The 17,387-nt window shown below is 46.0% G+C and overlaps 1 protein-coding gene across 1 annotated transcript; it reads right to left on the bottom strand.

Annotated features, from left to right (window-relative positions):
• Positions 1 to 1,488: 1,488 nt before the first annotated feature.
• On the bottom strand, positions 1,489 to 12,438 carry DENND11 (DENN domain containing 11). Its single transcript, XM_035888957.1, has 8 exons — positions 11,877 to 12,438; positions 10,456 to 10,614; positions 9,616 to 9,769; positions 9,224 to 9,362; positions 8,623 to 8,754; positions 8,283 to 8,433; positions 7,730 to 7,798; positions 1,489 to 6,610 (listed from the first exon to the last, which is right to left on the bottom strand). Exons 1-8 carry the CDS (start codon positions 11,969 to 11,971, stop codon positions 6,415 to 6,417), a joined length of 1,095 nt encoding a protein of 364 aa, XP_035744850.1. The 5' UTR covers positions 11,972 to 12,438; the 3' UTR covers positions 1,489 to 6,414.
• Positions 12,439 to 17,387: the final 4,949 nt, after the last annotated feature.

Genomic DNA, 17,387 nt, shown 5'->3' with positions numbered 1-17,387 from the left:
CCTATGTATAAATCTCGCAAAGATCTCCTGGGATCTTGGAAAAATTTATTTTGGAGGAGCAATGCAAAGGGGGTCTATGAAATGTTGGAATTGGCACATTAAAAAAGGTGGGTGGTTATGTAGTCTGCCACAAAATAACTTGGAGATCAGTGACACAAAGCTTCAGAGGAAGTTTAAAAATTCCCCATATGTATCTGGATTAGATATTTCTGGGTTTTTTTTCATCTTGCCAGATGCAACAGCACAGAGTTCCAGCTAATAATATAGTAGAAATATATTCCTTTGATCAAGTTTAGGTATGTTATACAGAAGCAAATTGGAAGATTTCATCCTTGACCCAAAGCTATATGAAGTACATGTGGAAAGACTCTTTAATAAGCCAAATGAGTCTTTGCAAGTATTCCTTTTATTCCTGTAGTTGCAGAACACAAATAAGGGCATCCAAGTAACTTTTTTATTCATTGTGTCTGGTTGCTCTTCTCTTGCACATAAACAGCGCTCATCACTCCGTAGGCAACCTACGTTCCCTGGAGCCCCAGTACTGTAATTAGTTTTGTTGCTCTTCTGAGCTTTTGTTTATAGCTTCACTTTAATTGCTGAAAGGAAGTAGTATTGACTTAGGCAAGGTTATCTGTTGCCCTTCTTATTATAACTTACAAGTTCACATGATTCTGCCTTGCTTACTGGAAGAAAAAAAAATTGATCCTTATTTTTCTGATGTGATTGTTGTTTGTACATAGCCCCCGTATTATGCTGTGATCTAGTCTACGTTCATCTGTTGATTCTTTGCTGTAATCAAAATGATGACATTAGTGAATTGACTTCCAGCAGCTTTCTTAAAGACTGCATCCTGGCTGCATGCTGCTGCAACAGCATCCTCTGCTGGAGACTTGCTAAAGGAAAAATGCTTTGAAAGGGGAAGTAGGGTTGGTTTTCTGGGTGATGCCAGAATCAAACTGACTGCTGTCCTTCCCTTGACTATGGTGCAGAGAAACTAATTGCCTAAGCTATTGGGGCAAGCACTCATCCCTTTCTTGACTAAAAGATTTAGGGGAGTAGAAGCCTGGTAGTTCTTTTTAACAGTTACGCTGGTAATAGGGCCTGTGTTGTGCTGTTTTTCTTCTGATCTGCGGCAATAGTGCCCAGTGGACCCCTGGGATACTCTCCAAGAAACATGTTGGCTGTGCTCTGCTCTTTTTGCTTGCCACAGAGACACCCGGAACGTTGCTCTGCAGCCACTGGCTCATTCAGAGCAGTTCTCAGCAATTGAGTTTTTCATCAAGCTGATTCTTCTGTAATAAAATTAGCTTTTGCTCAGGTGGCAGGACAGACAAGGCAGCAGCCATTTCAGAAAGGTAAGCTTTAATTGTATTAAAAAAATACTCATGTTTTAGTAAGCAGTTTCTCTACACAGCCACAGACCTATGGGAGCAACCACACATCTGCAAGATGCAAACGACATCAGAGCTGTTAAAACTACAACCGGCCTGCTGCAAGGGGCAAGATGGTAAGAACTAGCTTCTGGTTCATCTGTACCATTTTCAGGGAAAATGACTAATTCTCCTCCACAGTATCAGACGCACAGCTCCCATTGCAATGTGATTCCTTGCTTGAGGGTAACCAAGAACTCCCTTCAGAATTGGTATTGTATTGGTATTGTTAATGCTGCTCTGATGTTTAAGTACCAAAGATCGTCCGAAGCACAGGCTGATATTTAAATATTCATATCAGCATAAGTTGAGTAGCTTGTATAAATACCATTCAAGTAATTTTTCTCCTTCCTCTGCAATTCAGAGGTCTTCCAGTATGGAGTGGTTCTAGACCTCTGAATTGCAACATTCAGAGGGAAGGTGTGAGGAAAACATGACATAAAATAAGCAGGGGCTGAACCCACTATCTACAGTGTTGAGGAAAGGACTCAGTTCTCATGTTTCTGTCTGACAGCAAGACAAACAACTTTCTTTGTATGAACTCCAAGACAGGAAGCAGGAGTAGAATCCTAGGTCCCACTCATGGCTTCATCTTACAGTCCATTCTACAAGGGCTTAAAATACCGTAACAAATAAAAAGGAAGGATAACAACCTAATGATAGACCAGCCCAAGGCACCTGTTTATTTTAACCGTGATTAAACATTCCCATTCGAATGGCATGTTGCATTAACCAGGACCTGAAATCCTGGTTCACGGGCATTATGTAGCCTCTGGTTTAGACAGACATATCGTTCTGTTAAGTCAGTACATTCCAGTCTCTTGCAAAAGACATATGTGTTGCCTTCTCCCATAATCACTAGACCTCTAGCTTTGGCCAGGGGAGGGGGGGGGCAGGAGGAGAGAAAGGAGACAACTAACTTAGAAGTAATAGCTATGGTGAGAGAATTTGGGTTAGTGCACATGCTTTGTACCTAGACTTCTGCATTAGGACAGAGTTCTCTTGCCCTTCCCCCTCCCAGAGCAAAGCATGCCTGTCCCTTGCATAGTCTGCCACCAGGAGGGCCACAGCTGCTCCTAGCTTTTTGCCCATTAACTTTGGCAGTTCTTAAAATGGAAGAAGTATTACAATAGCACTGCTTTACAGAGTAAGCTGTACAGTAAGCTACTTTCCCTTGACAAGGTGATGGAACTTTCTTCTGCCCTTAAGGATGCTGGATAAGTGAACTCATCTCCTGTGACAGACATGACCGTTAGCTCTAACATACATGGGAGTAACTGCTTCATATATGCTAGAAAATAAGGTATTTTAGCATGTCTCCAAGACAAATCTGAACTCTAATTCAGTAAAATGTCTTTCTCCTAATATCCATTATAGTTCTGAGTTGTGCTTGGCTCTATGCAGCTTGGCCTAACCTTGCAGTGAGAAGACTTCTGCATGATTTAAATGTCTGGCATGGTATTCCTTGTTCAGATGTAAAACCTAGCTTTTATTTCTCTCCCAAGCTTTACCTTCCAATCCAGATAGTACAAGCAGTAATGATTCATTACTTGATTATACATTTCTAGTGCAACTTAAGTTAAGATGCAACTATGAAGCTCTTGCTCTCCTGTTTTAAGCTCAAGCAAGTACCAACTGAGAACCCGCAATGGCTGTGCTATGACTTGGGTGTTAAGAGAGGAGCGTACCAGGCTGCGTGTACCGGGACACAGGATATATACGTGGTTCCTGTAACCACCATTCAGCCTGGGCTCTGATCACAAGCTACTGACCAGAGACATCACACCAAAGAAATTAAAGGCACCACTGTAAAGGCAAAGTACTTCAAATGGAGAAGAGAATTTTTGCAGTAATTGGCAATACCCTACCTTATGCCACACTTTCCTTCCTCTTTTAATTCAAAATACACCAAGTAACCGTCTCCCTTCCAGCTGCTAGTATTGAAAAAAGCAACTGCTAAGTAAGTGCCAAGGAGGGGATTTTAAATGTATGCACTTAACTGTTTTACCTTGAGTTATGTTACCTCCCAGTAAGGTAAGATTCAGCAAAGTTGGTTCCAAACAAAAACGGCCTACTGAACAAGCCCTCATGGCCCAAGCCGTAGCCATTTGTTTATATTATGTGCCCATTTACCAAGGATTTTCCACATGTGACAACAATAAAAGCAATGTCTATTGGAAAAGGGAAGCGCAGGTGGAAAGTTCTTTTGCAGCAAATCAAACAAGGGTGGGTTAGGATAGAGAAGTCTTTTTGTTCTGTTTTCTGTCTTCTGTAGCAATCACCTGCCAAGAGAGGCTGTAGAGAAGCAAAATTACAAGGAAGAGCAAAATAGGCTGTAGCCATCCAGCTGGGATGTAGCGTGGATGCTACTTTTACAGTAATCTGCTTGCTTTGATGCTTCTGCACCCACACTACTGCTAGCAACTGAAGACCTAGTTTCTGGGAAGCAGAGCTTTAATAAATGTCAAATAGCAATTTCAGGAGGCTCTGCTGGGTGGGCTCTAGCAGTGCTGTCTAGTAGACCTGATGTTCTGAGAGCTCGTGAACATAGCACTCCAATGCAGGGTGTTTGTTAGAAAGCCTCTGAAATTTTACAGCCTCTGCAGTCAATGACAAATTAAAGGCGTGTTTCTGTTTAGTTCAGCAAAATAACTACTGACATCAGAGAGAACAGAAAGTCATTAACAGCTAACCACAGCTAAACTATGTAGCAAACCTTCAAGAAAGTGAGAGGAAGAATTGCCAGAGACTAGTTCCTTTTTTTGTATCTGAAGGAAGTTAAGTAAGTGACAGTAATGCAGTACCAGCTATGCTTCCTCAGGGATCTTCACTGCAGACAGCATGTTAAAACTAAAGTGGAAGTTAGAAAAAAGCATGGAGATTGTGCGTCACTTCGATACTAGAGTGTCAATTTAAAAACAAAGCCTTTTCTTAAGGAAAAGAAACTGATCTTTCCATTAGTCAGCTCTGTTTTTTCTTCTTTATCCTTTTTTTTTTTCCTCCAACCTTCTAAGGACGATTACTTTATAGTTCTGAGCAACTGGCAATACAAGCAGCAGCATGTTTTCTTCTGTACAAAAACATCCAAAGCCCTGAAAAAGCAGGCAGGGGAGCAACTGCTCAGAGACAGGCAGATCACAGGAACATAATAAGCTGAAGCTCATACCAGTGAACTGTGCAATAAGCCTTGTGAGGCCCTTGATCCCATGCCTCACTAAAACCTCTGAATCCACAGCAAGCGAAACTACCCCTTTGCTGCAGATAGCCTTCAAGGAAAAACAAGATGTGCCAGCCTCTTTCCTTCCAGAGGGAAACAATCCACAGAGGGTCTACTTGCAGAACATTTGCTTCACTTGTTTTAAAAAGACTTCGGTAGTTCAGGCTCTCTCTCATCCTATTAAATGGTAGGATAAATGAATACATCAGCTACAGTTTGTATTTCTACAAACCACAGGAAGGCTCCAAGGGTGCTGAAGTCTATTATGGTAGAAGCAGCAGCTAATTAGTGATAGCCACAGTTCAGGAAGAACAGTTAACTTAAAGCTGATGCTACTACTGGCTGAAGGATTTTGGGCACAGCAACATGTCACACCTAGAACCCAGAGTACCATTCTTTGATTTTGTGTGGCAAAGGGATTACTCTTTCCTGGGACAGTCTTCCTGGAGGTCACCACTGGTCCTGCACGAACTGAATCGTGTTCTTTCCACAGCACGAGAATAAGAAACACTGTTCATTTGGTTCTACAGCTTTTCTGCCCAGGAAGAAAAAAAGGCTTGCTGTTAGACATTGCTTCTAGCAGCTGCACCAGTTAAGACCACCAAACTCCAAGGGAACCTCCCACAAACTGCAAAGCCATTCCAGCTGAAAGGTCGCATACTGCTCTCTGTCTCGCACTGAAAGCCAAGGACAGCGGCAGGCAGTGCTGAAGGCTGCTCGACAAGAGGAGGATCAGCAGACGATGTTAAAGCAAAGGAGTGACAAGTACCAGCCGCTACAAAGGACAGGCTAGTGACATTAGTTAAAGCATACTTAATTCAACCCAATCCGGCCCAGCACCAGCTGAGCTGAAGCTGGAGAACATAGTGCCTGGAAGGTGGCTCAGTGACGTTGGTCCCTGTTAAATGGGAGACCATCTTGCTGGTTTGAAGATTTTAAACCAAAGCTGCAGGTGTGATGCAACTGAAAACCAGAGGAAGGGGTAGGAGAGACTAAGCAGAGATGGTGCTCTTCTCCAGCTATGAGATAGGTAGGTATAGTCTTTGCCAGTTTATACCACCTCATATGCTGGAAGTGAAACCGTGCCGCTCCAGTAAGCAAAGTCGTAAGATCCTGTAGCACCCCCTTACCCCAAACTTGCTTCTACCATTGATGAGGAAGGGTGGCTTTGGTCCAACTCCGCTACTAAAGGTTGGATGAGGGGTGTTGAAAGGAGTCCTGTTTTTTATCATTGGTTTAACTGCCCCCACCAATAAACATGGTAGGACAGGAGATGTTTTATGAGACTGGGCCACTAACAGCCTGTGCTGAAGCTCTCTTCAGTCCCCAAGTGGAAGAGGGGATGATGGGAGGGTTTTCCAGTCAAGTCTTGAGAGCTCAGCTACAGCATTTCACATTGGTCCCCATCAGACAAAGTGCTTTCCTGAAGTCTTCAGCCCTCAGGTATCCAGGCTAGGCCAAAACCTAGCTATCACTGGCAACAGTGAGGATTGGTGCAAAGGTGCCACTGGTCCTATCTAAACAAAAACCCAAACCAACCAACCAACAAAAAAAAAAAACCCAAACCTGGAGCAGGTACTCGTTGGGAAGTTGAGGGGGAGAAAATAAAATCACATTTTGTTTTAAAATTATAAATATTCTCCATATAAAGTTATTAAATAAAATGAGATCCATCCAGTGGCTGTAGTAAGTTCCAGTGATCCTCCTAAGCAATGTCTGGTAGTCTTTAAAAAGTGATCTTTGCTCCCCATCTCTCTTGCCCTTGGTTTAGGTGCAGCAGGGGTTGTCAATGACTAGCATAACATCAATGCCATACACTTCCAGCAGGTCCATAAGGAAACTTCGATCCCCTTGGGGATCCAGGCCCATGCCTCGTGCGTGGTCAGCTGTCAGTGTCTTGTCCTGGCTGGCTGACACCTCCATCAGCGTCTGAAATATGCGGTTGTTCTGCTCCATGAAAAACCTATAGGATAAAATCAGCTAAGATGATGGCATCGGACCCCCAAAAAGACAGCATATTTACCAAACAGGCAGCAGAGCCCCAGAACTGCATTTAACCCCCTTTAATCACAGAACTCACCTTCTTAGGTGACACTGTAGTAGTTTGCCATCTACCCGACAGATGACCCAGAATAAACAAAGACAAAGCAGTAACTTTTAATTTACAGCAGTGCTTCTGTCTGGCCGATTTATGGCAGGCATTTCACTCTTCAGAAGCAAAGCCACGTTATCAACTAATGTGTACTTTGTGGTAATCAAGTGGGTACATCAGACCTATAGCTCCCGTAATGCAAAGGAGGAAACAGTGTTGTCATCCATCCAGTAAGCCACAGTAAATAAATTCTCCTTTACTGTACAGAACACAGCAGCGAGCTACTTCTCAGTGCTTTCCTAGGAACACACAAGACTGTCCAAAAAGAGCTCTGGCTACATCCATGCAGCTCGGTTATCAGAGCTCTGCCCCGACAGCCCTTCACACAGTTTCATCCCATTACTTCTCACCTGCTGCAGACTGAACAATAGCAACAGGCACTGAAGGGCTTCAGAGGTGGTAAAGGTGTCGTTTTTATCTAATTCCATACCTCATACTCTACACGCAGTTCTGATCCCTCTGTTTGCCAGGTACAAAGCCAGCCACATCAATGGGCCAACCCTTCACATGCAGATCTTATCTCCACCCTGTACCTCCCCAGCATGGTACAGTGCCTGCTTCCCACAGACGTTGTCCTTTCCTGAGCCAAATGTTCTGGCATGGAAAGACCTATAGTGCTTATGTTTTAAAAAATGGGAGGGGATTCTTGCATTTCTAATTATGTTTTTAAAATTCCCCTCTCCCTACCAGCACTTAAGGAGACCCCAGTGGAGACTAATATGGCTTCATTTGGCTTGTCAAATTGAAAGGAAGATGATCTGAAGAGGAAGAGCCAGTGTGGTTGTTGGATCCCTAGAGGAAAATTGCTGACCATGGAATTACATTAACCGTGATGTTTCATAATACGCCAATCCGGTACAACATGAAATCAGTGAAAGCAGCTCCCTAAACCTAACGGTGACCAGCTGAGTATTAGAGGTAGCCACTCACAAGATGAAAAGGTCCTCTTCACAGGAGCTACAATCCTCACCCACTTCTTGAGAATACATTAACATCTGCCTGAGAAAAGGGAGACAGATTAAATGCATATACCTACAGTGAACCTCAAAGCATTATGAGAAGACAAGGATTATAACTAAAAGCTTCACTTCTCCGTGTCTTGGAGACAAATCAGATTAACACCATTGCCCTGATATCCGAGGCAACAGGGTAGTCTTTATAAGGCACTGGGCTAGAAAGCAGGCTGTCTTCAGTCCTGCTACTGATCAGTGGTGAACGAATGGTGAGTCACAACCTTCCTGCCCTCCACCTGCTCCATCAGCTCACTGGCGGAGTGACTGTATGTGTGCAGAGTGCCCGGTGGCTCTCACACCACTCAGCTACTGTGGAACCAGAATCTCAAAAGAGATGAGCTGAAGCAGTGTGAAATTTTGACAATACTAAGACAAGAAGGAAAGTACAAAGGAGTGGTGTCCTCTTCACACCCTATATCTTTAACATCATGCTGCTCTCCTACCAGGACCACCCAGATGTCTGTTATTACCTCTGGTCATTGAGCCGTCGGTACTTCTCCTTGTCAGCATTGTTAATTTTCAGAAGTGGTTGCAGATGCTCATGATGCGTCTTCACATTCTGGTTGTCCACATAGACATCATAGAGATCCCGTTTCTCCTCAAAGATCTTTTCTGTTGTACCTGACAAAATCAGAGAAGATTTTCAGAGCAGCACGTTGCTTTACCAGCAGACCAACCGTTCTCTTCTGCTTTTGTAGTTAGTCATTCCATGCACATCCTATTTCTCATCAGTTTTATCCCACAGTCTGGTGTCTCGAGACATTTCGCAGCCTGAAGTTAAAAACATCACGCCTAATCCATCATACTTACAGGCCACATATGATACTTCTGTCTCCAGCATTTCTATGTCTGCCACATTCACATAGAAGAATGGTTTGGACTCTGGGACAGCTCCTCCAAGACCAGGCAAAGAAACATTGGCAAGGCAACAACAGCAATACACTGCGGACAAGAGAAGTACATCCTGAGATGCTTTCAGTATTCCCTCCAAGGGCATTCTGAAACCCACTTACCCAGCTCTCCTGCACGCTTCTCTGAAAACAATGGTAAGAGCTTTGAAATACCCCTGAACACCAGAACTTCTCAAGTGAGGACATCCTGTTTTGGATAGCAAATCGGTTCTCCTATAGGAATCCCATGTTCTAGGTTCCACAAATTCATTCAGCACTCTTATTTTCCTGTGTTGACAGGAACTGTATGTGACAGCGCCAGGTACGCCCTTACGCAAAAGGCCTGAAGAAAAAGCATTTTGTAGGAAATGGGTAAATGCAGGCTGAACGGCGCCTTCACAAGGAACAGTTGCGGTGCATTTTAAAGACCTGCATGATGCCTGTCCCCTCAGTACCCACAGGCATTTCTGCAGTGCTTCAGCCTACTAGATCAGAGCTCTGCGGTGTCCCTGGAAACATACCTCTATAGCAGACAACTCCAACTGGGGGCGGCGAAAATATCAATATGCGCTTGCGCAGCAGGGCAAACTTCCAGAGGACAAGGATCTGCTCACCAAAGAATTTGATGAACTGAGACATACAGCCAGCAGGGTGTGTGATCTGCAGGTGGAGGGAAAGGGAAGAAAACAGCTCAGAGGTGAAACAGGGACACACGCACAGATGCTAAGTCTAAATGTGGGAACAAGACCAGCACACGGCAGTGACAGAGAACTGCAGCTTCCAACAGCCCAAGTAACAAAATCTTATCTAAAGCAGCCTACAAAGCACTGGAGTGACTGCCTGTACGAAGCAGTATGAGACACCAGCGAGGAGCAGCAGCACACTGTGCTTTTTTTTTCAGCCCCTTCCTCACCTTCATCTCAGGGTACATGTATCTGTGGATGGATGGCAGCCAGTGGACAGGTTGCTGAGAGGTGGGGGTGCCCTTGCTATCAGGGAGAACTCCTTTCTTGTCATCATAGAACGCCTCTAGATGGGAGTAGTGCCCTGGCATCTCCAGCTGGTGTCTGGAAAAGAAAAAACGGGAGATCTGTAGTGTCTCCAGACTTCCTTAGTGCCTTTCCCCCAGCCAACTTCTGCTTTCCCAGCTAGCAAACGAGCCCTGGGTGCCACAGTTGCACAGACTTATCCAGGAGGGCAGCCGAAGCCTCAGGAGTAACACCAGCTTTCAGTGCAGCCAGAGAACACGGGCAGGACTGAAGGAGACAGCGAGCTGATGTATGCATAGGACCGATCCTGTTTTAAATATGCTCAGGTAGGAACAGCTTTCCCTTCTATCATCACCATTTCCCCTGCCAGGTCCACTCAACACAGCTGAAGCACACACCTAGCCAGGATCACCATCATAGGTTTAGAAGCCTTTTGTGAGCCCTCAGTAAAGTGGTTTTCAGAAGGAGAAAAGGGGAACTTTGTGTCCTCTCAGCTCTCCCCTTGACACTTATGTCCTCACAAAATAAGTAGGGTTTGGATAGCATCTGACTAGCCTGTTAGCAATGAGCAGACAGCTGCTAATCAGCTCCTTGTTTCCTTCCCATTGTGAACCTGTAACTCTTTCTGGAGAAGCAGTCATTCAAAGAAATCATAGCTCAGCGTTGTAGCCAAATTCTCACTCACACTTAAAACCGCTCTCCATCGAGGCAGCATTACTTCTCCCAGGCGGGGAGTGGCCAGTCCCATTCCCAAGGGAACTTACCTGACCTGGTTCTCCAGGAAGTGCATGTACCTATACAGCAGGGTGTAGGAAGGGGAGAGAATCCCCACGGACTTCATGCGGGCACCACGCTCTAACTCACTCTCCACGGGCATGTTGGCAAAGCAGGCCAGGCCAAAACAGAGCCCCTTCCGGAAATAACTGGGGACAAATGTTTGACAGAAGGATTAGTGTTAAAAAGAGGGAAGGGGAAGAAAGAAACGTAACTCACCACTAAAAATTCTCATTTGGGAATGCAGTTTTTTCTTTAAGGAACCCCCTGAAATCCCACCCTGCTATCTGAAGGGCTGAGGGAAGGCCTTAGGTTCTCAGGAACAAGACAGGACATTTTAGGCAGGAGTTTCCAGGAGTTCCCACTAACGCTCCTACCAGCCACATCACAGGCTGGTAAGGAATGCAAGTAAGGAAAGAACTTGGAAGGAAGCCCAACAGAAGATGCAGGACCCAGTCAACGCAGTGCCCTTCTTCCAAGGAAGAGCCTGCAGTGCCTGAAGATGTGAGTATAATCTAGCTACCCAGTCATATTTTGGGTGCCAATGCGTTGAAGCATACTCTAGCTGAGCGCCAGAGTAAATTCACATGCCTTTGAGAAAATAACTGTTATTCCTGACCTAAAAGGAATTGTGACACTGCAATTCCTTGCAAAACCTGCAACACCAGGTTAGTAAAACGACAGGAATGCAGAAAATTCCTAGCTTACGTCTTTCCACCAAAGGAAGGAGCTAGTAAAGAAGAAAGCAAGCAAGGACTGTTTATCACAGCATTTATAGAATCATAGAATATTTTGGGCTGGAAGGGACCCCTAGAGGTCATCTAGTCCAACCCCCCTGCAGTGAGCAGGGACACCGCTAACTAGATCAGGTTGCTCAGAGCCCCGTCCAACCTGGCCTTGAATGTTTCCAGGGTTGGGGCCTCCACTACCTCTCTGGGCAACCTGTTCAAGTGTTTCACCACCCTCATTTAAAGGATCCAAAAGCACTGGCGGAATTAAGAACCTTTTTCTAAGTCCAGTTCCTGCAAAATCCTTCCCATTTAAGTTCAACCATTCCTTCCCCTTCCCCTTAGGCCTCTGCTGACAGCCCCAGTAGTGGCAGTGCGCTATGATTTGCCCAATACGCATTAAAATTTGCACGCCACTGAGAAGCTGGCCTGCCCCATTCACCAGTTGACCTCCACATCCGAAGCTGTCATACAGCAGATCCCACATGGCTAGCTGGTACTTGATACGACGTTGAGAGTATCTGAAGAGTATCTTTGGCTCGGCTAGATACAGTTTAGCAGCACGGTTATGCAGGCACTTAACTTCATAGAAGGAATTTTTCTTGCACATTCTGAATTGAGGGATGGTGGTGTAGATGTACAGCTAAGAGAAAGAAGTAGTAACATAGCTCAGATGTACTCACATGAAATCTGACTGGATTTTATGGGACCCGCTTGCCATGGACTTGAATTCCACGCCTTCCAAATCAATATCTTGGGGTAAACACCACTCCACCATGTTGCCTGCAGAGAAGCAAGTTTATCTGGGTAAACTTGGACTCATTTCTAAAGGGCAAACACCTAAAGGGCAACTGCAAGTTGTTGCTTTTACATCACTGGGATGCCAGTAACAGCGCACTAATGCACATCCTGAACTCCTAAATTGTCACAGACAGGGGCTGACATACTATGCTCCCCACATCTCTCACAAACGTTACTTGTTGCAGCACAGCACCCAGATATTGCAGAACTTTTGGAGCTGTTTCTAAAGCTAGTGCTATTTTGTGCGTTTATCCTTTACATGCTTAATCACAGAGCAGCTACAGTTTTACCTGACAGTGGACGATTTTCCTGTTAGCGCTGTTCCATTCAGGCTGTCTACATGAGTATCTGATATAGAAAGAACCCAAAGTATAGACTGCTGTTCTTTAGGATGAGTTGCTGCGATAGCTCCTACCATCAGCAATATCCTCCTTGAGCTACGCTTGGCAGGGCTGGTCAAACAGGAACCCCTAAGCCAGCATCCCAATCATTACTCCTTCTCCCTGGAATCTCTCATGTTTGGTTTAGGATAAGAGGAGTTAACTGCAGCTTTGTACGGAGGCTGAGGTGATCCAAGTACTGCAACATGTCTGTGCATGCTAGAATGACCTAACAAAAAAAGCACACAAATTACAAGCTAGATCAAGATTAACAAACGTCTGGCACCTGCCAACCTGGGCAGAAAGCATGCAGTTGTTCAGTGGAGAAGGCCACCTGAGGAGCCTGATCCTGGAACAGATAATATCAGGGAAGTCACAAAACGTCCCTAAAGCTGATGAAGCCCTGCCCTGCCACTGGCAAGTTTACCATGGACAAAAAAAGGGGACTTAGCAGGCTTTCCCATGCCAGCGTTTCAGAGCCTAACCCACTCATCTGGACACTCCCACTGCACCGAGCTGTGCTCCAGGTTTACCCACTGAGTTCCTGTTCTCTGTCAGTCTGCCCATAGCAATAGCATTTGAAGTTATATGACTTCATTTTAACAACAAAGCAAACATTCTTCAGTATAATGCAATGGCAGATGCACTGTGAGGATGCTTTCTACTGGTACAGTCCTTCCACCGCCTTGGGGTAAGCATCCCAGCTGTGCTCGCACGGACAGCGTACATTTGGAAGGGCCTTACGCTCAGCTGAGACTTGTAGAGATATTTAAATATGAGGCTTCACTTCTGAAGCCTGTCTGTTGTGTCATTACTCATACCACACAAGCATATGCATGCACTCTCGCACAGGAATTGGGCTTAGCGACTGACATTTAAAGAGGCTATTTTTCTTCTCATGTAGATACTGTAGTCAGCAGACCTCCCCCAACCCTGCCTGGCAAGGACTCCAAAAACCCCAACAGCGTTAAGTGTGGCAACAGGAGAGTTTCTGCATCCAGCTAACCACTGCTAGCTCGCAAGTAGATCTCTCCCGCGGAGCTGGGCTGGCTGGGGAGCAGCGGCAGCCTCGTGACCTCAAGCCCAGCTTTGTGCAATCACACGCGAAACCACAGAGCTCTGCTGTAAAGCGTCTTCGCCTCTGAGGCGTGTGAAAGGCTGGCAGAGAAAGCCAGTGACATCATGTCAGCCCGCGCGGTCCCCTGTAGGTTTTGCATATTATATATAGATGTTGGCTTTTGTTGTTTGGGTTGGTTTTTTTTTTTTTTAAAGGCACAAGACCCTTCCTTGAAAGAGTGAGGAAGTCAACTCTCGAGACTGTTGCCTCTTAACCACAGAACTGTGATTAAGGCCAGATTCGCTTTTAAGTCCTGTGTCACAGAGAATCACTTATTGGTCATTACCTGTAGATTAACAGAGCAGTATGCAAGAGCACCATCGAGCAAAGGAAACTTCGTTCAGTTTAGTTGCAAACACTACTGTCAGGTATAATATCCAGTATAGAGGTGTTGAAGTGGACATGGCCCAAGCAATGTTTTTTCTGCAGCAGTAAGTAAGAAAAAGATGCCTTGAAACAGATCCTTACCCCACATGCAACCACAAAACCAACTTGTGTATCACGGAGCTATTTTTTTTTTTCTGGGATCTGTCACAAGCAACCCACACCTGCGCTCCTGGCAGCACCTCACGCCACCTTGCCCTATGAACGTATGGGCGACGTGGCAGTCGGAGAACAAACACAGTGATAAAAAAAAAAAATTAAAATCGGTCTGGCGAAACAGTAGAGCAAACAAAGGAGAGACTTCACCCAGACGTGATAGCGACTGCCAGCCTGCCCGAGAAACCGGAGGAGGGAGCACTGTTGTAGAAAAACAGGAAGCATTGCCCTTCCCCGCACAGAAAGCAGCGCTCGTGCGCATGGGGAAACTTCCCAAGTTGAGAGTCACTCAGCGTTAGAGAGCGGGCAATTGGTTTTGCTGAGGGACAAATCCGCAGATCTGGAGGCCTCTTGAGAGCTACCTCCCAGCTCCAGGCCAGAACCAGCACTCTCAGTTTCTGGTGTGCAAAGTTAAGGATGTTATTCCTCTTTCTCTTGTATTTTCTCACATCCTGGATTTTCACATCCTTACAGGTGGCAGTAGCATTTGGAGGTCATGACTTGGCCCTCCTCACCACTAGATGTTTCACAAGGTCTTTAGGGTCCCCAGCTGTGCAATGCTACCATGTTGTGCCAGGACACGAGAAGCACCAAGCGTGACCTAGCCGTCACACTGGCTCCGTTTCCTGCGTGAAAGAAATGCAGGACAGAACAGCAGAACATTTGCATGTTCGCTGGTGCGAAACAGATTACTTCCCTCTCTTCCCTCCTCGTCTCCACTACTCACATCACCCTGTAAGCCAACAGACTCTGTGGGACCTCCACAATGTTGACCATCATCATCTCCATCACAGAAAAAGGGCTAAGAACACTCAGCCTCTTTTCGACTATTCTGATCTGACAGAGTTGATGTGGCCATGGACTTTGCTTCATCTTTTTTTATCTATCTCCCTCCCAAAGCAAAATACATTGTTCTATTTTTTTTTTTTTCCACTTGCTTTACCCAAACAAGTAGGAGTCTCAGGAAGCACATGTGCTCGAGCCTAATGCCAAGTATGTCACACCTACCAGATGCACCTCCATTGCTGCCCAAGACAGTCTTGGGTCTTCTGTTACTACCCACCCAAGGGAACACCCACACTAGGAAATTCAGCAGCCTCATTAAAGCCCCTCGTGACTGTGCTCTTTAAGGGGCAGTGTTTGCACAGACCCCATGCTCACACTTTCTGAAGCGTCAAAACATTCCCACAACTGGTCAGTAGTTCCTGAAGGAGAAGACTGCCAAAGGGCAGGAAGCAATGAGAAGATGGCATGGTTGGCTCCCGGGCTGCCACCACTCTGCACATAATTTACAGTTCACTTTCTGTATTAGTGCAAGAGCCATCTCTGTAATAGCAGTGAGAAGAGCTCCTTCTCAAGAGCCGCAAGGTGGGGAGCGGACCACTGATTTCAAAGCTGCCTCTGGCTTTTATATTTGGCCACTCATACGAGCATCGACAGAGTGCCAGGGACACCAGAACCGTAACAGTGGCCTGGGAACCCCATAACCTACCACCTTCATGAACTCATCACGTGCAACTGCTAGATACACTGAGCTTGTCTGCTTCAAGCTCTCCTCAATTTAGGAGGAAAGCTGTTAACTTTCTTTATTAGCACAGTGACCACTTCATCCTTCTACAGTAAAACATCTCTCACCCAACTGCTCGCCTGTATTTGAGTAGACATTAACCTGGCATAACTACCCTTCCAGCCACCACCAGAAATTCTGCCTTTCCAATGCCTGAGCAAGCTACTGAAAGAGGTCTGCTGTGCTTTTCCTGGACAAGATCAAGCAGGTTTCCAGCTCAGCCACTGAGCGGGTGATCTCCTTTTAAGTCACACACAAGGATCAGACAACCTTAAGATCATTACAGAAGTCCTTCACGCCATCTGATGTGGTTGACCCAGGGATTCCCGTATCTGCTTTCTGACTCTAGCAAGTTCACACCACTGCAGCTTCAAGATCTGAGTCCACATCCTCCACAGGGCACCTTGCCCTCCACCTGTGAAGCTGATGTTTGCTGGTGTGCTCCTCACAGTCCTATCGTGCTCCTTACGTTCAGCATCAGCGCTGAGTAGCAGTGGGAGGCTCCATCTTCCTGGACTTGACAGACTACTCCAAGGCTGATGACACCCAGCATTAACTGCACATCGGATGTGCGAAGAGCTGTTTCCCAACTTTCCCTGGACTTCATTCAAAGCAACAGCTGGTTCAGACAAACTCCTGAGAAAGCTCAGCTTTCTGCCAACCAAGAAAATCTCACCATTTCGTAGAAGGCATATGCTCTCAGATTGAAAGACAACCTGCTGTTGCTGCAGTCATCCGGACTCTTCCATGTTTTGGATACTTAGGAGAAACACCTCCCCTTTCCATCTCCTGTTGGAAAGATGGCATCCAATCTCATTTAGGATTTTCAGGAGTCAAGAGCCTCTGACCTCTAGACTGAAGGCACCTCCCTCTGGTGCAGTCTGAAACGGGTAAAGTCTCGAAAGCCTTTTGGTGTTTCGGGACATAGCAGCCACACTGCTGGCAGTGTGCATTTCTGACAGCACATCACACCTGGGGCTCCGTTCTCTTCACTACTTCCTTGGGATTTTCAGTTCAAGGCCGGGATTCAGTCTTCGCTATCGGGGCCCTCTTGTGAGCAGGGTGTCAGTTACTCCTTTTCCCACCGAAGAACCCCACCGTGCTTTACACAGCTCTTTCCTGTCCCTAGTACTTTTCATAGAATCATAGAATGTTTTGGGTTGGAAGGGTCCCCTAGAGGTCGTCTAGTCCAACCCCCATAGCTACTTTTGCTATGGATTTGCTAAGAAAGTGTCTGTCTACAGAGGAAAGAGGAACTCGCTCCCAGATTGGATGCAAATGAGCTCCTGCATCTCCCAAGCTACTTCCTAAACTTCCTGATCATACCAAGACTTTTGGCTATGCCCCACTCTTGCCTTCACATCCCAGGTTTGGCGCCAGGCAGCCAAAAGACCCAACGGTCTGTCTCGGGACACGACACCCCTAAGCACAGCGCCTGCGTTAACAGACGCGAGGCAGGCGCTGACTACTTTCTACCTGTGTCACAACATCCTGTTTCGCGGACACCGCTAGAGCAGCGAGGCTCAGAAAACAAAGTTAGGATGTTTTCCGAAATGCTGGTTTGCAGACTTGACGTGAATAACCTCTGTCAGTAAAAGAAGCGGTACGACACCGAAGTCCGGCAGTGCCGAGGGAGACGGATATGGCAGCGACAGGTGGAAAGCACATTCCCTTGCCCCTCTCCTCTGCCCTCCTGGATCGCAGCACTCACTCCAAAGCACTAAGAGTCCCAGCGATCCCACCGGAGGCGGCCTCTGAGCACACAGGTCACCAAGACACACGCAGCCGA

Source organism: Egretta garzetta, unplaced genomic scaffold, assembly GCF_000687185.1.
Source record: "Egretta garzetta isolate BGI_Z169 unplaced genomic scaffold, ASM68718v1 scaffold321, whole genome shotgun sequence".
Classification (NCBI taxonomy): Eukaryota; Metazoa; Chordata; class Aves; order Pelecaniformes; family Ardeidae; genus Egretta; species Egretta garzetta.
Note: the sequence above shows the minus strand (reverse complement) of the source record. Positions and strands in the feature narration are given on the sequence as shown.

Bases quoted from the DNA above. Each gene is read 5' to 3' on its own strand.
- DENND11 (XM_035888957.1), bottom strand. From the start codon at position 11,971: ATGGTGGAGTGGTGTTTACCCCAAGATATTGATTTGGAAGGCGTGGAA. The intron at 10,615-11,876 runs GTGAGTACATCT...ATTTGTCCCCAG, and splicing joins AAAATCCAGTCAGATTTCAT to TTATTTCCGGAAGGGGCTCT. The intron at 7,799-8,282 runs GTAATAACAGAC...CCCTTTTCTCAG, and splicing joins CGACGGCTCAATGACCAGAG to GCAGATGTTAATGTATTCTC.